Source organism: Hyaena hyaena, unplaced genomic scaffold, assembly GCF_003009895.1.
Source record: "Hyaena hyaena isolate Hyena2069 unplaced genomic scaffold, ASM300989v1 scaffold_116, whole genome shotgun sequence".
Classification (NCBI taxonomy): domain Eukaryota; kingdom Metazoa; phylum Chordata; class Mammalia; order Carnivora; family Hyaenidae; genus Hyaena; species Hyaena hyaena.
Genome location: NW_024080748.1, coordinates 1877154 through 1900199, shown reverse-complemented (window position 1 = coordinate 1900199; position 23046 = coordinate 1877154). Strand labels below are relative to the sequence as shown.

The following is a 23046-nucleotide window of genomic DNA, read 5'->3' as shown; positions in this document are numbered from 1 at the left end:
CTTTGGATTCTCTGTCTCCCTCTTTCTCTGGCCCTCCCTTGCTCATGCTCTGTCTCTGTCTCTGTCTCTCTCTCAAAAATAAACATTAAAAAAAATTTTTAGTGTAAAAAAAAAAAAAGATTAGCTAAGGCTTTTGCTACCCAAGGCATGGTCTCCATCAGTAGCATCAGCACTGCCTGGAGACTGTTAGAAACACAGAATTTCCTGCCTCTCCCACATCTACCAAACCAGCATCTGAATAGTAGCAAGATCTGACATGACTGGAGAAGCACCGAGCTGGATAAGAAGGTAACACCATTTTCATAGATTAGTCCCACTACTGATGGAATAATGTTTAAAACCTTTGATTAAAAAAATACTTAATATTTGTATATATACAAATTTAGTGTAATTTTATATACATAAAATCAGCTCATCTATTCTTTCCAAGAACCCTAGGGGCAGGTGCTACTAAAATTTAACAGACGAGGAAACTGAGTCCTAACGTAGTAAAGTAAAGGGCCATCTGAGTGTCTGAGCTTATTCAATGATGTGGACACAAGTAACTACTTGCTGAATGAATGTGTGGATGAATGAATGAATGAATGAATGAATGAATGAATGAGTGAGTGAGTGAATGAATGAACGAATGAATGAACGAACGAACCACCAAACACACTAGAGCTAGGTCCTGGTCTTGAGAACACAGTACTGCTAGGCGTTGGTTCACTCCTGAGTGTGCCTACATTTAGGGTGTTTGCTTTATATCCTGTTAGACTTGACCTTGGTCAGAAAATCTTCAAGATGCCAAACTGGGGTGGAGGAGCGAAATGTGGCGCTTGCGAAAAGACGGTCTACCACGCGGAAGAAATCCAGTGCAATGGAAGGAGTTTCCACAAGACCTGCTTCCACTGCAGTGAGTTGGGTGAACACCACAAGGGCCCCTCGGCATCCAGAGGGCATTTATTTCAAAGTTCACATTTAGCCACAAATACTGTATGTAGGTGGTCCTCAGGGTCTGGTCCCGGGACCAGCAGCACAGCATCACCTGAGAACTTATTAGAAATATCACCTTGGGGCCCCACCTAAAGGGATGGTGTTCTCCTGAGCACCCTCTCACCAATAACTTGCCCAGCTCAGAGAACTTGCCCAGCTCTCGCCAAAGTCAGAACATGCTGGTCTGCTGCTGCCATCATGGTGAAAAACTTGACCCAGTGGCAACATTTACAGTGTGACTTGGCAAAGAAAGGCAGCTATCGCTTATCTGAAGCCAGCGTGGGTTTGGTTCTGTGTTGCTCCACTGGTCAGTGTCCCTGAAGCCAGCTGCCACTGGTCTTTCCTAAGAAAGAACCTGTGTCAGGTGAGGGGCACCATCTGCCAATTCTGTAATAGTCCAAACGGGAGGAGTTTGGGGCGTGGACACCAGTGGCGTGACAAAGGGAACCTCTACCATCACCTGCTGGACACAGATGCACAGTGTCACAGCTGGGGGGTGGGGTACAAACCCTGGGGTCCACGGGAGTCTGGCTTTGCCTGACCTGTGACTTTGGACAGATCATTTCTCATCTCTAAGCCTGGGTCACAAGAACGTGCAGCAGAACTAGAAGCAGAACCTATACCTTCAGACCTCCAGTCCAGTCCCCTCAACATGACTTCATTCTAGGGTTTCCAACCATTAGTCCAGTTCTAGGAGAACAGTCTTTGACCACTTACCTTCCTTGCCTCCCTCCAGTAGGTCTGGCTTAAGGGCTAGTTTTGCTAGACGTTTGGCACACTCCCTCCCCACATGTTCCCCCCACACCATCCCCATGATTTTAGCCCAGTGGCCACAAGGTGTCACACTGCCCCAAACTGTTTCAAATGGAACTTCAAGGATTGGGCTCCATCTGTTAAAGCGTGGAGATACTTCGTCCTTAAGCTGCCAAAAACAGTCAGGTTTTATCTGCTTCCAGAGTTTCCATTATCTCTTACCTTCCATGGCAAACAGAATTGTCATCGAAGAGTAGGGGTCAGCATGGCTCTGAGGGACTGGGTTGGTGGATTTACTAATAAGCTTTGAGCTCTAGTGATGGGTAATTATTTTTAAGTCATCACACACGTCCCTCAGATTCATCATCATTATTATAATCATCTAGAAGTCATTGCTCAAGGGTTCCTTCCATAACCTTCTAGATTTTGCTCAAAAACAGCTAGAGCTTTTAACAAGAGCAGGCATTGGGAATAACGGAAAGATACTAGAATTAGACTAAAAATGACTAGGATTGCGGTCTGGGCTCTGCTGGGGACTAACTGCATGACCTTGGCCAAGTGATTTCACCTCTGTGAGCCTTAATTCCCCCATCCATAAAATGGAGATGATAGTACCCACCATAACATGTTGTCCCAAGATGGAAACTGGGGTTCTTGATGAGGCCTCTATTCTCCCAACTTCAGTATCTGAAGGAGAACAAGACATGGTAGGAAAGCTTTCCATGGTCAGGGGTGTCTTGTCCTCGGGTAGCAGGTGGATGCCCTATTCAATGGAGCCACGGTAGAAGGGATTTGAGCATTTGCTGGTGTGTCCCTTTTCACCATTTGATATTTCCCTTAGAACTCATGGGCGGGCTGAGGATCTGAGCAGTACATGTTTCAGTAGGAGTGGACAGAAGGGTCCTGCAGAGGAGCACGCTGTTCTAGATTACCATCCCGGGACTTGCCTGTCTACAGGCCAACCTGTAGTTGTCGTAAACAGGCTTCAGAAAGGCAGAGGCTACCTTAGCTTGTCCCCTGGCCAGTGTTCTCCAAACTCCTAGACAAATCTTAATCCTCCTTACCAAGGCTGTCCAAAAGAAATATAATGCAAGCCACATATACAAATTTAACTTTTCTAGTAGGCATGTTTTTTGAAAGGCGTAAAGAAGTGAAAATAATTTCTTTTTTTTTAAATATTTTATTTCTAGGAGAGAGAGGGAGAGGGAGACAGAGTGAGCAGGGGAGGGTCAGAGAGAGGGAGACACAGACTCTGAAATAGGCTCCAGGCTCCGAGCTGGCAGTCAGCACAGAGCCCGACGCGGGGCTCGAACCCACGAACCGCGAGATCATGACCTAAGCAAAAGTCGGACCCTTAACCGACTAAGCCACCCAGGCGCCCCGAAGTGAAATTAATTTCAAAACATTTCATTTAAGTGAATATGCCCAAACATCGTGTTTCTACACGTAATCAATATACAAATTATTAATGGGATATTTTACATTCTTTTTTGTTTGTACTAAGTGTTTGAAATCTTTTTTGTTTGTATTAAGTGTTCTGAATTTTGCACTCAGAACACGTCACATACACGGTGGTCAGGGGCTGCAGCAGTGGCCACCACAGCTCCACTCTGCCTGTGTGTGAGAGCTGGCCAGGGGCCAGGGAGCGACTATAGAGAGGCCCCGGGCATGATGGGGCGTACCCAGTCCTGGAGTGCTGGGGATGAGAACTGGGGCAGGGGGCAGTGGACCTGAGGCCATCTGCAACTTACTGCCATATAATCATGGACAAGTCACTGACTATCATTCACTCATGCATGGAGGCCTTCATTCACTTACTCATCCATTCATTCATTCATTCATTCATTCAACCAATGCTTACAGAGGACTAACTCCAGGCTAGGCCCCATAGTATGTTCTGAGGATAGTAAAATAAGTGTTGCCCTCAAGGAAGTCAGAGTCTAGAACATCAATGTTCTAGAGACGTTTTTCTGGAGACTGGAAGCTGATAGCAACAAGAAGGTTGGAGAAAGGTATATGTTATATGCCCAAATAGAAGGCATTTTTCTCCAAAATTTATTTCTCATAAAAAGAGTTTGCCTTGTGTTTAAAGCCTTATAAAGTATCTTATGCTATAGGACAGTCTCTCAGCTTTTCTTGCTTTTTACAGAGAATTTTTAACACACACGATGTTGACTTAATTGTTTAATGTATTTACTTACGTTTGTTTTGCGTCCACACAACCACCAACCCCTCATCTACAACCTTGTCTTCCCCCACTCTCTTATTCAATTCTATGATGTTTTTACATAAAATGCTATTTGAGGAAAGCATATTACCCTGAAACAACCTCATTCAATGGTTGACTGCTTATAAAGGTCACTTGGCCAAAAACAAAAAAACAAAGGAGGCAAATAAACTGAATGCACGAGTCTTACCTGTCTTTGGGCGATGGCCTCACTATTACAAGCGGTGAATAAATACCACCATAAACAACCTTTAAGGATCAACCTTTACAGCGCAGTAACAGCGAGTTGTTAAGTTGTGGAAATCCTACATATTTTTTTTAAAGCTGCCCAGTTGTTATGCTAATAGGAATTTCTAGTTGAGCTACAATTTCCAGGTGACAGCCTGGGCTCAGGTACAACCAGGGCTGACTCTCAAAGACCACACAGGAATGGTAAGCTTGCAGAGCTGAGTCACTGCCTCAGAAAGACACCGGTGATAAGGAAATGCTGATGGTGAGGATGCAGAGGAAGAATCTGGATACTGTTTTTTCCTGAATTTGTGTGAGATTAGAAAAAAGTAACCTCTCCGAATCCATATATTATTGATCTCTATTATTAAATTAAATATTATAAGTAGGTAGTTAACACTATCATTTGCATCCTTAAAAGTTTATTTTTTTGCAAATTGGCAAAAAAACCCCACTTTTTAAATGTATCTTCTTTTTGGAAAAATGGGAGCTTGCCTTATATACTTCATATCATGGGGGACACTTTATATTAGGTAATATATAGTGACTGGGGACTTCAGCCAGTAAAAGCCTCAGGGTCTATGAGACAGGTCTACCTCTTCACCACCCCCAACCCCCCCCCCCCCATCCCGCTTCCGGACCTGGATCAAAAGTAGCCTCAGTGGTAATTGTCCCCTTGAATATCACAGTGCTCCTCAAAGGCCACGGTAAGTACAGAAACTGCTCATTCCCGATTCTGATATTATTAAGAAAAAAATAAGTTCATCCCCTGTCTCGGTGCCTTATCCCCTCCTCACCCCCACAAGCACACGCACACACTTCCCTGATGTCACGTGAGGTTACCCACTCAGGAATTTAGGCTGCTCGGATTCAGGGACAATATTCTTAACTAGCCCAAGCCACACGCCTGGTTCCGATACTGGCCTCCCCTTCTTTCTAGCTGGTTCCACTGGACACATTATGTCGCTTCTCTGTTCCCCAGTTTCCTCATCTGTGAAATCAGGGCTGCTTTGGAATCCATGGTTCAAGGTGCTCTGGTGAGGAATGGAAGTTGTGCTCTTGGCCAGAGGGCCCCTCTTGCTGGGTCCCTTGGCCCTGAGCATGGAGGGAAAGGGGAAAGAGCCTCGGCCCCAGCCCCCTGACTGTCCCTTCCTCGGCAGTGGCCTGCAGGAAGGCTCTCGACAGCACCACGGTCGCAGCTCATGAGTCGGAGATCTACTGTAAGGTCTGCTATGGGCGCAGGTATGGCCCCAAGGGGATCGGGTACGGACAAGGCGCCGGCTGCCTCAGCACGGACACAGGCGAACACCTGGGCCTCCAGTTCCAACAGTGAGTGACACCGCTTCTCCCAGCCCAGTAGAGCCCCAGCTATCAGGACAGTTCATTTCGTTCCCATAGCAACGTTTTCTGGAAGTGGGAGAATGGACTCCATTGTTGACTGGCTAACAATCAGAATACTCGGTCTGACCAAGTTTTAACAATGTGTCATCTCTCCGAAGACTCTCTTCAAATTATCTTCCTTTCTAAAGGGCAATTACTTTTACACCATGGCTCTTGGTTTGCATGTTAAGAGAAATCCTGGAAAGTACAGATGTTCCATTGTTTGACCTTTGCTAAACTGCATGGAGTCTCTTCTCTTCCCCTTCGGGCATTTCTGTGTAAATCACATAAATATGGCAGGAAAGCAACGGCCATTCTCTGCGTGCTCATCACTAAAAGACTTCTTCCCTTAGGGTTGTAAGATGACTAATATCCACATCACAGGCAGGGGGGTCTGCAGGGAGGGTAGTGTGCCTCAGGAGTAAACAATCAATTATGACTGTTCTGTGGGTCTCCCTTGTTGACAATCCAGCACTGAGGATCCCCCCCAATATTATCAAAGGAAGCTGCGATATCACACTGTCCAACCTCCATCTATCAGGCTGTTCTAACGTCTCGTTGATCACGCTGAGTTCCAGCCTGGAACTGAGTACAGACTGACAGCCACTGGCACGCAGCTGCTGTCTGGCCAGCTGGTACCCGGACTCAGCTCTGCAGTGGGACTAGACAGAAAGGCCTACCCCCACTGAGGCAGTGGCCCATGGAGGGCCTCCCCCAGAGAGCAGCAGTTAGACCATCTGAAGAGTCATCTGGCCCCTTCAGTAGCCCATGGTAGAGCCTGGGAAAATGCAGGCATGTAGGAGTTGTTGTTTACATTTTTCTCATTACTTAATCCCAACTGGACACCACTTAATGAAGAAAGATGACACCAACCCCATTCTCTGCCGCACATTGTCCGAAGCTCACTCTTCTCCGCTAGGGCTTTTTTGTAATACTGCACAAAGAGAAACAAGAGTCTGCAGACCTGGGTTTCGCCCCAGCTCCGATAACGAGCTGCCTAACCTTGGGCAGTTACCCCTCATACCTTCACCCTCTTCCAACTAGACCTGCCTACCCTAGAAGGTATGGCGAGATGCAAGTGATAAATGCACAAGTAAACGCCAAAAGACACAGAAGCAAGGGGGTGGGTTACTGTGCTTCCATCTTGGACGTTGCTCACATGGAGACAGGTGACCTTTGGATGCAGGATGGCAACATGAACCGTGACAGGGAATGCATCAGTTTAATGGACCATGGTTTGTTTGCCATCAACTGTCAGGACCCCATCTTGCTCTATAATGTTTCCACAACTCACTCCATAAAGCAGACCAGTGGGCTTCAAGGTGGTACAGAAATATGTAAACAGTAGCAGCAATTATAACATGACAATAGAAGCAAACACACAGGGAATGCTAGCCAAGTGTTTTATAACAGAAAGGACAGATGTAAGCCAATTAGAGCTAGGCTTGTTTCTCCTTGCTAAATGCCAGGAGACACTCCGACTTCTAAGTGCTTTGCTCAGGTCCCCTCGTTAAACCCTCTCAGCAACCCTGAGGAAGGCACCATGATTAGCCCCGTTTTCCAGAGGAGGAGTCTGAGGCACAGACAAGTTAAATAACTTGCTTAAGGTCCCACAGCTAAGTACTCTTTTCCCACAAGGTCTAAAGGTTTCATTCATGTTGTCTATCTCGACCAGGTCCCCAAAGCCAGCACGCTCAGCCACCACCAGCAACCCTTCCAAGTTCACCGCAAAGTTCGGAGAGTCCGAGAAGTGCCCTCGATGCGGAAAGTCAGTCTATGCTGCTGAGAAGGTGATGGGAGGTGGCAAGGTAAGGAGCCAAATGGGGCTTGCTCACGTGCAGCACGTCAGTCAGGAGGGCTAAGAGGGGAAAGCAGGAGCTGTGAGCAGGTGGGAGCCAGACCTTCGTTCTCCTCTGCTCCGCGGAGCTGCGTTAGGAGCCACCCATCCTCACCCACTTTCCTGGGCTGTGAGGGTCACTCTGCAGAGCCCCTGAAAACTAGAACTGGTGAAATTCGATACAACAAGCCTAAGCCCACTAGGTGGGAGGCACCCAGCTAGAGCTCTGGAGATACAAAGTTGTACAAGCCCCTTGCCCTTCGGTGTCCACACTCCTTCCAGAGCTATGAGCCCTGCGAGCTCATCACCACCGCATAACTCAATCTGCCGCTGGCATCACCCCTGATGGATAGAACAGACACCTCACAGCAGCAAGAAGCGTCCTTGCTCACAAGCGTCCTGGCAATCGGAGGAGTCATCCAGTGTCCAGGACAGTTATGCACACTGCCTCTGCAAGCTCTGGTTTCAGGGGATTCACCAAAGGGTTTGGGCCTGAAGGAGGGGAAAAAAGAGGTTCATACTAAAGCAGTTCAGGGTAGATGGAAAGAAGAGCCATGGAGAGTGTCTGACTTCAAATATGAAGCCAGTCTCCACTCCAAGACTGGCCACTTAAAGATGGAGGACCCCGAGGCCATGCCTGGTGGACATGCAGGTGTGCAGGAGGCCATCTTCCAGTGATCCAGGCCACGCAACTCTCTTCCAGCAGAAATATACAGAGATCAAGTGAATAGAATTACCTGTCTATTTGCCTCATTTCTTCACTTCTTTTCTTCCTTAACTTTCTATTCAATGTAAATGTTACCCACTGCCCCCTCTCTATTCCTTGATCTTCTAGAAGGGAATAGCCCTTTTCTATTTAGTCTGTTCTGAAGGAACACATATGGTAATCATTTTGATAAATATATTTTTAGGGGTTCTGAGAATTGCTGGCCGCTCCCATCTCATTTTCTCCAAATCCCTGGGAAAATTGTTCTGGGGCCTATTACACACGCCAACGGTTTGGACTGTGGCACTCCTCTATATGCTGCTGGCCAGGGGGTTTCACACGGACACAGAATAGGCTGTCCCCGCCCCCCCGCTAATGTAACTCTCCTGCTCTCGTGCACCCATCAGCCTTGGCACAAGACCTGCTTTCGCTGCGCCATCTGTGGGAAGAGTCTAGAGTCCACGAATGTCACTGACAAAGATGGGGAACTTTACTGCAAAGGTGAGCGGGGACTCCCTGGAGATGTTTTCCCAGGGAGGGTCCTTGGAGGGTAAGCTGTGTGCAGCCGGGAGGCTTGTGTCTGCCAGGGGGCATGGCTTCTCAGCCTGAGCGGGGTCTGAGCTCTCAGGATGGGGAGGAAAACCACCCACCTAAGGGCAAGATGACTCCTCCCTGCCCCAGCTCTGGTCCCCTCCGTTGGAGCATGTGGGGGGACCGGATCCTTGCAGACGCTCAGTGGTTCGGGGCAGCTGGGTGCCTGGGGGCAGAGAGGATGAGGAGGAAACAGAGCCCTGACTCAGGTCCTAGAAGAGGCCACAGGCCTGGGTAAACAGTATCACAGTCCCTTCTGAAAATCCAAACACCTCTATCTCCCTGGGTGCTGGTTCGGGGTGACTAGGGAAGGATGAACTCTCTTTAGTTTATTAGATTTAAATAATAGATTATTAGTTTAGAGAGTTTGACCTCTCCTTAGTTTATTGAGATCTATTTCCTTCCTTCCTTCCCTCCCTCCTCTCTCTGCTTTCCCTCCTTCCTCCCTCACTCCACGCCCCCTTCTCTCCCTCCTTCCTTCCTGACATTTGTTTCTAATGTTGCATTATCACCCAGTGATCACAGGGACAGAACTGACAACGAATTTTCCTTCTGGCCCTCACGGCCCTGCCCCCAGATGCCTCCACAATCCCTTTGTCTTGTGGAGACGTAGAAGGGGTTGGCTCTTCTCCGATGCTATGCAAAGGAAGGGATGCATCAGGGCCAAGGCCAACGTGTCCTCCATTCTCCTAGGCCTACTGTTTCTCAGTGGGGTCCTCCCACCCTGTCACGTAATGATGGTGTCTCAAGGTCTCCAAGCGTGTGTGTTGGAATGGAGGGGAGCAATGGGAGAGGGGAAGAGGGAGGACATTACTAACAAGACTGCAGGGTGCCCCAACTTTGCTCCCTCGGTGAGACAGAATGCGAACGAACGCTCTACCCAACGGGGGGGGGGGGGTGCCTCCTCCGGCCAGTGGAGGACACACAGGGTCCTCAGCATACCCAGGCTAAAACCCCTAAAATGTTGCTGCAGCCAGCAGAGAGATGAGCACGCAGACAAAGAATTGCATGGCCAAGTGAAAAAAAGCTCTAACAGTAGCACACAAGGAGGGAAGTGACCCGCTTGGGGCGTTAGGGAAGGCTTCTCTGAAGATGAGTCCCCGGAGGGTCTTGAAGGGTGACTGTGGGTTTTTGTGGGGGCACGCCAGGGACCGCGAGTGGTTCCGCATGCCCGCAGTGTCAGGAGGGACGCAGCAGCAGGAGGGGACGAGCCTGGGCAGGCAATCATGGCCCCAATCGTGTTGACTCACACGAGAAAACGTCTGTGAACACTTCGGCCTAAGTGCCCAGAAGTGTGAACAATGTTGACCGGCGGATCTAAATTAAATATAGTTCAATATACTTAAAAGTTAACTTACGAATACATTTATCACAAGGACGTCACTCATGGGTGAAAAACTGTGTCCAGGCACAGGGAAGTGCAAACATGGTCTAACCAACCCCTTCTCTCTCCCCTCTCCTCCCTCTCGTTCAGTTTGCTATGCCAAAAACTTTGGCCCTACGGGTATTGGGTTTGGAGGCCTAACACATCAGGTGGAGAAGAAAGAGTGAAGAGTGTGACATACTTCCACGGGCCTCAAGCATTTCCATGTAACCCTGCCAGGCGGAAACTCTCCCCCGAACATCCTCTCGTTGAGGTCGGGCAGTATTTCTCCTCAGAAGCGATTGTAGTCTTTACCCAAAGTTAGAAGACACCTTTGGAAGAAAGCATTAAAAGTCTAACCTATAACAAATGCGTTGTTACATACCCAGGGTGGGAGAGGCAATAAATAAATATTTTAGCGGTACCTTGTGTGTCTCTGGCTCTTTCCTTTCAAATAGAGGGAGATTTTCAGAAAAGAGAGAGGTGTTTCTAAAAACTCACTGCAAACAATGTAATGAATCTTGATGTCAACTGAGGAAGGCCTGAGGAGGAGGAACACAAGGCAAAGGGAAGCAGGCTTCCAGAACCTGTCCATTGAGCTTCTTACTCCTTACCAACAGAGAAGGAGACGGGCTTCCAGAGGAAGCAGGCGACAGGAGAGCAAATTCTAGAAGGAAAATCAAAACTAAGAAAACTGCTGAAGAGGCGGTCCTTTTGTCCTATTGTCGGCTTTGCAATCTCACACCTCTCGTGAAAACCCAGAAATGGCAACAAAATGTGGAGTGGGCTTCCGTGTTATACACAACGGGAGGAGGATTTTCTTTGATTCTGGGACAATTCCCTAGGGTTTGGCAATTTTCTGAAAACCTCTCCTACGTCAAATCGCCGGCCTTGCTGATGAAATGCAGCCAATTAAAAATATCTCTGTGCCTCCTCAGCAAGTTTTCAGCGGCCCGACTGTGCGTATTTTCTCGGGCCTCCGCTTTTAACCACCACCTCATTTCTCCCACCACCGTGCAATTCTGAATGATTTGGAGGAAACGAGCGCAAAAGAAAAGCTAGACTAAACCATGGGTTTATCTACACTCCAAGTCCCAGGAAGCCTTCCTTTAAAAGGAGCACTAATTCAGGGTTGCTCATGTACCGTCATAGACAAAGCCCTGCACTGACTTTATTATTTATTTACTAGTTTTTGGATGCTTCAGAAGCAATTACGTCTCATCATTTTCTCTATTTGGTTGGCATGGCTCAGAGAAACAAAGGGTGGGGGGTGGCTGGCAGAGGCTGTGCCCCGTTCCACTTTCAAAGAGATAATGTTTTACATGCCCAGAGACCCTTGCAGGGGTCATTGAGCCGTTGAGTTCCACCAAAAGGACTCGAGGGTGGAAACAGTATACATTTTACGTTCTTGGGGGAAGGTAGCAAAGGGCATTTATTTTTCCCTTGTAAGCTTCTGGCCAGAGGTGTATGGAGAGCCCATCAAAGCCAGTCAATCAATAACACCAGGCATAAACTGAATTAACTAAATCAAGTCCCCTTTAACCTGCATGGACTTTAGAAGCAATATAGTACCGGGCCTCAGCTAGGAAGTCCGTCCACTAGGGACCTCCGGGCTTGCAGAGGGCTGACTCACACGTGAAGTGAGCACCGCGCAGGGCGGCCTGCTCCTCCACCACTCTCCTGGTTACCAGCCACCTTGGAGACGGAGCTAAAATCTTGAGTCTTCCTTAGCTTTGCCCTCTCCCGCACCCTCCCTTGCCGCACTCCCCAAGCCTCCGTGATTCTGACTTCTCTAAGTCTCTAGAATACACCCCTCCATACCTACCCTGTGGTACATGTATTAGTCAGTTAGGGCTTCCATAACAAAGCACCAAGGGCCGGTGGCTCAAACAATGGAAATTACATTTTCACACTTCCAGCGGCTAGAAGTCTGAGATCAAGGGGTCAGCAGAGTTGGTTTCTTTTCTTTTTTTTCTTTTTTTTTTTTTTTATGTTTTATTTATTTCTGAGAGAGAGAAACTCAGCATGAGTAGGGGAGGGTCAGAGAGAGAGGGAGACACAGAATCAGAAGCAGGCTCCAGGCTCTGAGCTAGCTGTCGGCACAGAGCCTGCCGCGGGGCTCGAACCCATAAACCGTGAGATCATGACCTGAGCCAAAGTTGGACACTTAACCGACTGAGCCACCCAGGCGCCCCAGCAGAGTTGGTTTCTGAGGCCTCTCTCCTTGGCTTGTATATGGCCGCCTTCTCCCTGTCATCACATGGCCCTCCCTCTGTGCATGTCTGTGTCCTAATTTCCTCTTATAAGGACACCATTCATGTTGGATTAGGAAGCCTGAAAGGCCTCATTTAACTAATTACCTTTGTAAAGACCCCATCTCCGAACACAATAATGTTCTGAGGTTCTGGGGGTTAGGACTTCAACATATAAATGTGGGGGCAAGAGGGAGGACACGGTTCAGCCCATAACAGTATGTCACATAAGGACTTTCACAAGTTGGCCTCGGACTTAACCTTCAACTTAGCTTTAGACCCTCTCTTCCAGATGAGCTCCAGCTACACTCAAAGGCTTTCCAAATATGCCAAGTACCCGACCCCATCATGCTTTTGCTAATGCTGCTCGTTTTGCCTAAAACATCCAGAAGAGGGAAGCCCCTCCATTTTCACCACCTAACCCAACTTCTTAGCCTGGCGAACTCCTAGAATCAAGTCACGGGTCAAGTGCCATCTTTTCTGCAGAATCTTTCCCAAATTTCCTGCACAGAATTAATCCACCTCTGTGTTCCCACAGCTGATACATAATTGGCAAAGCACTGCACTCATTACAGTGAAATTTTGAATTCCCATCTGCTTCCTTGTTAGACTGCGACATGCCTGTATTCACAGTGCTCGACAAACAGTAGGCACGCACGAAACATGTGTTGAGGGAGTGAAGTGGGAGAGTGTAGGCTGGACTAAATGCACATTCTGCTAGAAAATAAAAGGAGTGATTATTATATGTGGAGCGAAGGAGTTTAGGAATGAAAAAACAAAGCAAAACCAAGAAAGGGCCTTATTGTGGTTTAGCGGGCGTTTTGTTTCCCCTCTGCTTCCTGAACACTGTCCTACTATATCTTCCGGCTCCTCGACCACTGATTGGGACACGGGACTGAGTTTGGCCGATGGAGGCCTGGTCCCCAAGACATGCAGGAGAGTCCCCATTCTCTTTCCACACCTGTGGATTCAGAAGGGCCAGGGGACACTGAGGCCCTGGAAATGGTGGAACCACTAGCTGGGAGGGAGCTCGGGTCCCTGCACGGAAGAGTATCTGCAAACAGCTACACGGACTGTCACGAGAGGGGGAAATAGTCCTTATGCTGTGTTAAGCCAGTGAGGTTGGGGCGGGGGGTTATTAAGCCCCGTTGACTGTTATTAACCCCCGTGACTACAATACCCCCGGCTGTAATACCAGCTGTGCTGTAGCCAAGATTGCCCACTTCTCACTGTTCAGTGCCCAGCCAGTCTGTTAAGTCACCGGGGGCATCACAGAGGAACCGTCACGTCTCCGTGGCCCCTGCAGACAAGCCCAAACCTGTGCCTTCTCCCCTCTCCTTTCAAAGCCAAACTAAGACTCTGCTCCACGTAGTCCTTACTGCCTGCGCATTTGGCTCTCAGGTGCCCTCCCAGCTGCCCAGCCCACGCCGGCCGCCACTGCTCTGCAGAGCCCACCGGAAACTTCCAGACCGCAAGCCCCGTCTTTCCTCAATTGTTCTTCTCAACCTCTCCTCAGCTCCTGACAAGTGACTCCTCCCTCTTCGAAATGAATTCTTCTTGAATTCTATGCCACTGTGCTCTCGTTGATTATCCCCGACTCCTCCCAGTGGCCTCCTCCTCTTCTCCAGCTCCCCAAATCCATGTTCTGGAAGGCTGTGTTCCTGTCCTTAGCACAGAGCTGATAAATGCAGGAAGCAGCCACGAGTGGGCCGGGGAAAACAAAGAAATGGGGCACCCTAATTTAGAGGCCTCGAGGACAGGTTTCTCTCCCCCACCCCTATACCTTTTGTTTCTTCGCATTGGTTGTCAACTTTGGTCTCTTTTTAGAATTGATCTTACCATTTCAGGAGGGCAACTAGGGGAGTTGGAAAATGGAAAGGGTTCCATTTTCATCTCCGTTTTCTCCCTCTCTCCTGCGACAACCTCATCCATCCGTGCTCATGACTTCCATTCATGCCCTGGTCTCTTTACAGCTGTCTTCTAGACTTTTCCATTGCATACCCTGCAATGCCTCAAACTCAGTAGGCCCCAACCACCAGACTCATCACCTAGTCTGCCCCACACAGTTTTTCTTACTTTTCAGAAGAGCACTGCCACCCGCTCATTCACTGGGTTCAAAGTCATCCTCGACTCTCCCTTCTCTTCCCCTTACATTCAGTCAGTCATCTGGGCCTTCATTACATCTTGCCTGGACCATTATACAAGGCTTGTCTCTAATGTTCTATATTCGTCAGAGCCTGGTCAGAAAAACAGTTCGTGTTTTGTTTGAATAGAGAGAAAATAATAGAATTGATCAAGCAGGTGCTAATCTTTTTCAGAAAGTAAAGAGGAACACCCTGCCGTAGCACAGAAGTAAGAACTGCAGGAAGCAGTCACTAAGTGTTGGGCTGGGGAAGACAAAGAGAAGAGATTGCCCAGGACAGGTTGCCCAGGGCCAGCAGTCAGACCTCTGAGCAGCCAGCCCTGCCTGGTGACTGCTGGGGCTTCTAAGGGAGGCCATGGAGGTGGCTGGGGAACAGCAGGAGGAAAGCTAGACATGGTTCCAATTGTCATCATCAGGGTTCAAGGCCACTGTAGGAACAACACTGAGAGGAACAGCTGGCAAGAAAAGTGGAGTTAAGTGTCTCCTCCCTTCCTCCTCTATCTGTAAAACTTACGGAAAATCAGCTGACCAGGAAATTGTAGTTTTTAGAATGCTAGTCCCAGAACATACAACACAGGGTATGGAAAGGTGAATTTGGCACATTTCCTTACTTCTAGCCAATTTTCCAAAGATTTCTGAATTAATAGCATTTACTGAGCACTTATTATGTGTCAAGTATAATTCTAAGCACTTTATATGTTATTAACATATTTAATCCTCATAACAACATTTGGGATATATACTATCATTATCCACTTGATAAAAATGAGGAAGCGGAAGCATTATATAGGGAAGTCATTTGTTCAGAGGTAAAAGTCACTTATAATTGGCATATCCAGGATTCAAAGCCAGGGTGCCTAGCTATAAAACACTGACTCTCAAACTTTTAATTTTTTTAAAGTTATTTTTTTAATGTTTTATTTATTTCTGAGAGAGAGAGAGAGACAGCGTGAGCAGGGGAGGGTCAGAGAGAGAGGGAGACACAGAATTCGAAGCAGGCTCCAGGCTCTGAGCTAGCTGTCAGCACAGAGCCTCATGCGGGGCTCGAACCCACGAACCGTGTGACCATGACCTGAGCCGAAGTCGGACGCTTAACTGACTGAGCCACCCAGGCGCCCCTCAAAACTTTTAATTTTTTTAAACTTTCACACCAACATGTAGCTGAGGAAAAAGTCACAGTCAGATGGTAAGGGTAAGAGTCCTTAAGTAAATGATTCTCAAACTGTAGTATGTGCATGTAAGAACCGTTTGGGGAACCTGATACAAACTCAGATTCTAAGACTCACTTTTCAGAGAATAATCTGGAAAATCTGAGAAGAGGAATTTGAATTTTAAACAAGTGATCCTTGGGCACCACCCCATCACCACTGCAGGCCCATTATTCTGATGCAAATGGTCTATGGACCACAATTTGAGAATACTCACTTGACAGGGTTTGGTGAGAACAGACAGGAAGACAGAACTTAAAAAAATCCTTGTGTTCTCCCAGTTGAGAATCAGTCCTCAGAAACAACTCTGATCACATCATGTGCTGCTTAAAATCCCCTCAATTTGTTCAACAAACTCATGCAACAGATTAATTCAAATATTCATGAAACACATACTATGTGCTAGGCAATATTCTAGGTACCTGGGATGCATCAGTGAACAAAACAAAAATCTCTCAGGGACCTGCTATCCTAATGGGTTGGGGAAGGAGGCAGTAATGCAGCAGACATATTACATAATACGTTAAAAGGCAGTAAGTGCTAGGGAAAAAATGCAGAGTAGGGTAAAGAGGAGGAATAGGTCAAGGAAAAAATGTTCCACCTTTCCAGACGTTGGTGAGCATAGGCCTCATTGAGAAGTTGGCATTTGGAAAAAAGCTCAGAGAAAAGGCATTTAGCCCCATGGATATCTGGGGAAAGAACATGTCAGGCAGGGAACAGCAGGGAAAGGCTTGAGAAAGAAGCACGCCTAGCAGGTGGATAGGCATCAGCAAGAGGGAAAGCAGAAGTGGTCATACCCTGCCAGGCCTTGCAGGCCACTGGTGAACTCAAGAGCCACTGGAGGGTTCTAAGCAGAGAAGCAATAAGATTCAATTTGTCTTTTATAAGGATCACTCTGGCTGCTTATAGCAGGGTAAGGGTGGAAGCAGGGAGACCAAATAAGGAGGCCATAGTAATCCAGGCAAGAGGTGATGGTAACTCAGAACTATAGCAGCAATGGTGGCCAGAAGCATTCAATTCTGGATGCATTCTCAAGATGGAGTCCACAGGATTTCTCAAAGAAATCTCAATCTGGTGTATTACGAGAGAAAAAGAATCATCAAGAAACAATTCTAAAGTTTTGACATTGGGTAATTGAAAGGATGGAGTTCCAATCAACTGATATGGAGAAGACTGAGGGTAGGGAACAGCGTTGTTTACTTTTTATTTATTTTATCTTCAAAAAAATTTTTTTAATGTTTACTTATTTCTGAGAGTGAGAGGGAGCGAGCGCATGAGCAGGAGAGGTGCACAAAGAGAGAGGGAGACACAGAATCTGAAACAGGCTCCAGGCCCCGAGCTGTCAGCACAGAGCCTGACACGGGACTCGAACCCGTAAACTGCAAGATCAAGACCTGAGCCAAAAAGTCTGACACTTAACCGACTGAGCCACCCAGGTGCCCCTATTTTATCTTTAAATATACTATATGTTTTATTTAATTCTTTATTTTTTATTTGTGAGAGTGAGGGTAGGATGGAAATTAGAAGTTCAGTTTCAACTTTGGACATGTTAAGATGTCTATTAGACATTTATTTAAGAGGATAGAGTTGGAGAAAGAGTCTGAACTAGAGTTAAAAATCTGGGGCATTTTGGCACACGGATCGTATACACAATCACACAACTAGATGAGATTATCAAGGAAGAAGTAAGTTTAGATAAAGGACAGGAAGTTCAAGAACTGGCCACTGAGACATTCCAACATTAAACGGCAGGGCATGGAAAACAGCAAAGGAGACTTGGAGATCTCAAGAGCAACCGGTGGGATTAAAAGGAAACTCAGGGGTGCTGTCTCGTGAAGGCCACGGGAGGAGTGTATTTGGGAAGACGGAGTGGTCACTGTCAAGTGCGGCTGAGCAGTTTCCACAGAGGGCAGGGGTGAAAGCCTGACTGCTTAAGTGAGTTTAAGAGGAGGATGGGCAGACGGGAATTGGAGATGCCCGCTATCCACAACCTTTTCAAGGACTTTTTACTGACAAATGAGTAAAGAAACAGCCCCTATTGCTCACTTAAAAACATTCAAGGCCCCTGGTGATGGATTTCCAATCAGCCATTCCAATTTACTACCCAAACCCCCCTTTCAAACACCCTAAAGACCCAGCTGTCAAGGTTCTAACTATACTTCAGACTCTCCCATTGTCTGCACTCGGCGGGTTCTCTACATGAGAATGCCTTTCACTTCCAACTCTGTATTTCCAAAGTAAATTGAAAGGCCCTTTCTAATGCCTTATTGTCTATTAACACTTCTCTTATCACTTCTAGTGAGGCTCTCTCCAACCTCTAAACTCTAACAATATTTTGTCTGTGCTTTTCTTATGGCTTTTAATATTTTCTATGTTATACTATAATTTCATTCATCTTACCTTTCCTTCTAGATTGCAAGCTCTGTGATTAGTATGCCCAATCAAATTTTTTATGGCCTAAAAGATCTATCATGGCGCTCAATAAATATCTGTGGAATAATTTAAAAATTAATGAAATGTGCTTTCCTTGTCATATATCACTTAGAAGCACTGGCATACAGCCGTTTGGAAGGTATGAGGCGAGGAATTTGAATTTTAAACAAGTAAGCCCCTGCTCCATCCCTATAATTCTGATTAAATGGTGTATGGACCACAATTTGAGAATATATACTTGGTAAAGTTTGAAGAGATAGGGAAAGGCTACAGCTTGAGAAAGTCCTTCTGTCCCCCCACTGAGAATCAGAGTCTTCAAACAATTACAATCATATCATATCCTGCTTAAAAACCCTTCATTCAACAAATTAAAACATTTATTGAACACACATGTGTCTGATAATATTAAGGTGACCAGAACTCTAGAGTGGTTACCCCCCTTAGTATCTAAGTGACCTTGGAGAAGACACAAACTTCTTAAGGTGTTAGTTTCCTTATCTGCAAAGGCTCTGTGCTCTGTAGAAAAAAGGAGAAAGGATCCTTGAAAAACTGAAAGGTCAGTGTAGCTAGTACAAAGCGTGGTCCAGAGCAAGACTGGGAAACAAAAATAAGGTTATATTATTCAAGGTCTTGTAGGTCATGATGAGAAGTTCAGCCTTTACCCCAAGAGCAAGGGGAGCCTTAAGGAAGGGTTTTCAGTAGGAAGGAGCCATGCCCAGGGGCATTTATATAAAACACCAAGAGTTACAGTGGAATTTGTTTTTCCTCCAGAACAAGGGAAATTAGCAATTACAATCACATTAGGCCAATATTTTGAGGGTATTAAGTAAAACCAGTAATTAATCTTGAAGTCCTCCTCTGTTCAATCTTCTAAGTAAGATGGAAAATTAAATCTTGCTTACTGGTGTTAATAGTGAGCTCAACTCATTCTTGGAACTGTGAACCCATTTCTTTATGCCCTACAGACACCTTTTCTCAATTTAAGATTCTGAAAAAGTTAAGTGTCAGAAATGAAATCTCAACTACAAAAAAAAAAATTTATTAAGTGTGAAAGCAAAACAGGTACTTCTATTTAAATATTTTTTACATATTTATAGGTAAAACAAATAATTTATCAAAAATTACAAGTTTAAAGAATAGTACTATTTTGAAACAACCAATAAAGTATTCAAAATACTACATTTTATCCATAATTCGTGAATATTATCGCAAAAGAAAAGTAACTTGTATTTTCCTGTGAAAAATATAAAAGTTTTTTCAGATGTCTGCCAGGATTGTTCAGGAACAGTCCATCTTGCTAAATCTAAAAGTGTAGTGCCTTTCTGGAGAACTTCTGTTTTTACCAAATAGCTTTACAAACCACCTGCGTTTTCTGTGGGGCTTGGGTGAACTCTTAACCTTCACTCACTTGTAGACCAGAGGACATCAACAGAAACACAATCAGATCAGAGTGAGAGTCTGGGGTCGCTTTTCTTCATACGGAGCGAAGGACTTTCTCCTTGGCTGGGTGGAAGACCATGGTGTACTGGGTCGTCCAGTCTACCGCACAGGGCTTCACCAAGCCAAAGCAGCCACACTTAAAGAAATCTGCAAGGTTCTGTGTGAACCCAAGGCTGCCAAGGAAGGAAGAGAACACATTTTACTACATTTCCTGTTTGCTTTTGACAAACATTCATCCGAACCATAAATATTCACTGAGACTTTACAATATACAACGTCCTTTGAAGATTCTGCAGGAATCCAGAGGGGAATCAGACCACTCCCTGGCTTACAGGACATTACAGTTCCATTTCTGGGCCTGGATCCCTATGATGAGATTCTCTGACTCCTGCCCAGCAACTGAATTTCCTCCTGAGTCCCCCACTCACTGGAATCATGGCTGCCATCAAGAAGTTTCCTTCTTTCCATTCCCATGGCCCGGATTCAGATTTTGATTATTTCAAAGGCCAGGCAGGCCAGAAACAGTATAGTCAACAAGATGATTTTTTTTCTTAAATACTCTAAGTTAGATATAGCCCTATCTCAATTCCTTCCAATTAATGCTTTTTTTTTTTTTTTTTAATAGTCCAGAGGTCTTTTGTCCTTTTTTATACCTCTGATACCATGAACTCTGAGGGGATAAGTCCCAGCAGCTCAGGCTCCTTTCCACTGGTTCTCACAAGGTGTGCTTCTCTGGGTGGAGCAGGAGGGCACTGCAGTTGAACCCAAACACCTTTCTCCTTGGCTTCCTTCTTTTTCTGATTGTTTTCCTTCAGGAAGCTATCTCAGCTCTTAGAGTGCTTGATGTGCTCAGTATGTACATTAGTTCTCTTGGCAAGAATCTTCCCTCAACTTCCCGGTTTACGACAATGCCAACAGAGCACAGGGTGACACTGCAGGCCCCTGCAGTTGTGCCATGGTAACGTTTGTGGCCCATTCCCCTGATGTCTACAACATCACCTTTCTGACCAATCACACATACGTGACAACTCCACATGGTCTAAAAGGCCTAGAGAACACGTGGTGGGGGCCTCTCCTCCTTCCCTGGTCATTTTGACAAATTACTAGAAGATGGCAATTCCAGACAAAGGGAGGGTGCGCCTTCTGATTAATCTTACCTATAGGACACGATCTAGTCTTCCAAGAACCTTATCAAAACCCAAACCCTATACACTAAAACACATCTGTGCCTGAGGATGGCCGCGAACCTGCCGCTGCTGTGACACTGGTCAGGACAGGACCATCTCCACTCCTAGGAAGACCAGGGCTGGTTAAGGAGGGAAAGGAATTCGGGGTAAGACAGACAAGACAAATCTTCCACCTGGGCAGGTTTTTGGAAGTGACATTCACAGCGGCGGCTCTAAGGCTTTGCCATTAGGTCCTCCAGCTCCTGTTGCCATTACTCAGCAATTCCCAAACACGCCCCAGCTCTCTCATCTCAGGCCCTTCATCCAGACCCTTCTCTGGGGCTTGAGATGCCCTTCTGTCCTCCATCGGCCCCACTACGCATTTTTCAAGGCTCAGCAGAAAATTCCACCTCTGTCACAGAGGCTTCCATGCTTCAGGGGAGTAAGCATCTATTCCTCTGGTTAAACTCCTTAGAAAGGACTTCACGATCACTGTCAGTCTGAGACGATCATCACGGGCCTAACACCACTGTCCACCTTCCACCACCGCAGCCATTTCTTCCCAATGGAGTCACCTGCTCTCCTCTCTAGACACAGATCATAGTCCTGTCCCGGGCAGATTTCCTCGTCTAACAGCCTAACAGTTTCATCTTGTACCATAAGTGTGCTTTAAAATAGACTGCTCATGAGATATGCAGTGAGCGTGAGATCCCCAGAGGGCTCAGGGTCACCTCTACAGCACTCCTGGCTTCCAAGACCCTGATATATATGACAGGAAGATAAGCTTCAAAGCCTGATTGTTCATGCCATAAGATGACAGGCTTCCTACAAACACACTCATTTTCCACTGAGGACAGGTTTTATACCACTGCTCTTGGGAAAGCATACCCCAAACCTGAAACACTAGTTTCTCCCTGACGTGGACGGGCACATTAAACACAGGGCTAAAAGAATTACTGGTGGGGCGCCTGGTGGCTCAGTCGGTTAAGCATCCAACTTCGGCTCAGGTCATGGTCTCAGTTCATGGGTTTGAGCCCCACGTTGGGTTCTGTGCTGACAGCTCAGAGCCTGGAGCCTGTTTCAGATTCTGTGTCTCCCTCTCTCTCTGCCCCTCCCCCCCGCCCTCTCTCAAAAATAAACTATAAAAAACAAAGAATTACTGGTGAGAGAAAGGCAGGTTGAAAATCTTGGCAAAGTTCACAATCTAATGCTTTCTGCAGAGAGCTCTGTGGCTGGAATTCTCGGCCACGTGCTCCACTATCTCACACTGACTTCATGCCAGCAACACGCAATCTCGTGACCATGTGCCCTGACTAAAGAGATTCCCCACTTTGGCAAAACTTCAAAGTCACTTAACTATTTGTGCCGAGTCCAGTAGACTGAGTCCCAAATTCTTACCACCTTGGGGCTCATGACCTCCCCACTTACCTCCAAGCGCTTCCAAGAAATAAGAGGTTCAAGCTAGAGGAGAGCGGCATGGCCTGGGTGGTGGCAGCAGGCTGGGAAGCCAACAGTTAGGCTAGCACCCTCCCCAGGACCCAGTGGCCAAAGCACACAGGACTTACTTGTATGGGGTCCTCCTGAGGGACAATGCCTGTTTCATATGCCTGCTCTGTTTTAGTAGGCTGCTTTTCTCGTGTGAGGTCAGGCCCAGGAAAGCAATCTGCAAAAGAAGGTTGGAAGGTACGTGAAACATACCACCACGTCAAGGCTCCATCTCTCTTAGTGCATCACGGGACAGAAGGAAACATTCAGTGTCCCGTCAAATACGGTGTCCCCCAGCCGTCTAAGCAAGATCACTGTGAGACTGACAACAATTCCGCAGTCTAAATGAGACTCCCCTATGTAAATCTAGTAGCTGAGCATTTTTTTCAAGTTTATTTATTTATTTTTAAGTAATCTCTACACCCAATGTGGGGCTCAAACTCATGACCCCAAATGAAGAGTCACACATTCTTCTGGCTGAGCCAGCGAGGTGCCCCTGAGCATTTATTTTTTTCTTTTTTTTTTTTTTACTGATTTTCATTAATCTTCAAAAAAGCACAGTCGTGAAAGAATTGCTTTAGTGACTCAAGCCATGGCTTACCACCTTGTTTAGGCTCTCAACACATTTAGCATGCGACTTGTAGATGAATAAAACAATGTAAGGTCAGCATTACAGCAGTTATCTCACCTTGTGTATGCTTCTTAGTAGTTCTTTGGAAAGGGCCAAATGAAAAAGTTAAAGAACATTTACATGTTCTGAAGTGAAGAACTTTTAAATCCATAATTTGGGAACGGGTAAGAATTAAGATAACTTGAAAACTCCCAAATTTGGAGCACCTGGGTGGCTCAGCCGGTTAAG

General features: G+C 46.4%; 2 protein-coding genes across 6 annotated transcripts in view; one reads left to right on the top strand and one right to left on the bottom strand.

Moving 5' to 3' along the window:
* Positions 1–783: 783 nt before the first annotated feature.
* CSRP3 (cysteine and glycine rich protein 3) lies at positions 784–10380 on the top strand. 3 transcript variants are annotated; one of them, XM_039236796.1, is made up of 6 exons: positions 784–895; positions 5344–5512; positions 6526–6542; positions 7262–7353; positions 8514–8607; positions 10172–10380. In XM_039236796.1, the coding sequence occupies exons 1-6, from the start codon at positions 784–786 to the stop codon at positions 10246–10248; spliced, it is 561 nt and encodes a 186-aa protein (XP_039092727.1). In that variant the 3' UTR covers positions 10249–10380. The 3 variants fall into 3 exon arrangements, with proteins under 3 accessions (XP_039092727.1, XP_039092726.1, XP_039092725.1); XM_039236795.1 differs by having other exon boundaries at positions 7262–7371; XM_039236794.1 differs by lacking the exon at positions 6526–6542 and having other exon boundaries at positions 7239–7371.
* An 8908-nt stretch (positions 10381–19288) lies between these two features.
* ZDHHC13 (zinc finger DHHC-type palmitoyltransferase 13) overlaps positions 19289–23046 on the bottom strand; it is a 50106-nt gene continuing 46348 nt past the window's right edge. For all 3 annotated transcript variants that reach the window (XM_039236722.1, XM_039236723.1, XM_039236724.1), the window contains 2 exons: positions 22268–22365; positions 19289–19709 (listed from right to left, as the gene is read on the bottom strand). In XM_039236722.1, coding sequence (XP_039092653.1) covers positions 19571–19709; positions 22268–22365 — 237 coding nt within the window. In that variant the 3' untranslated portion in view covers positions 19289–19570. The remainder of the gene's footprint in view (positions 19710–22267; positions 22366–23046) is intronic.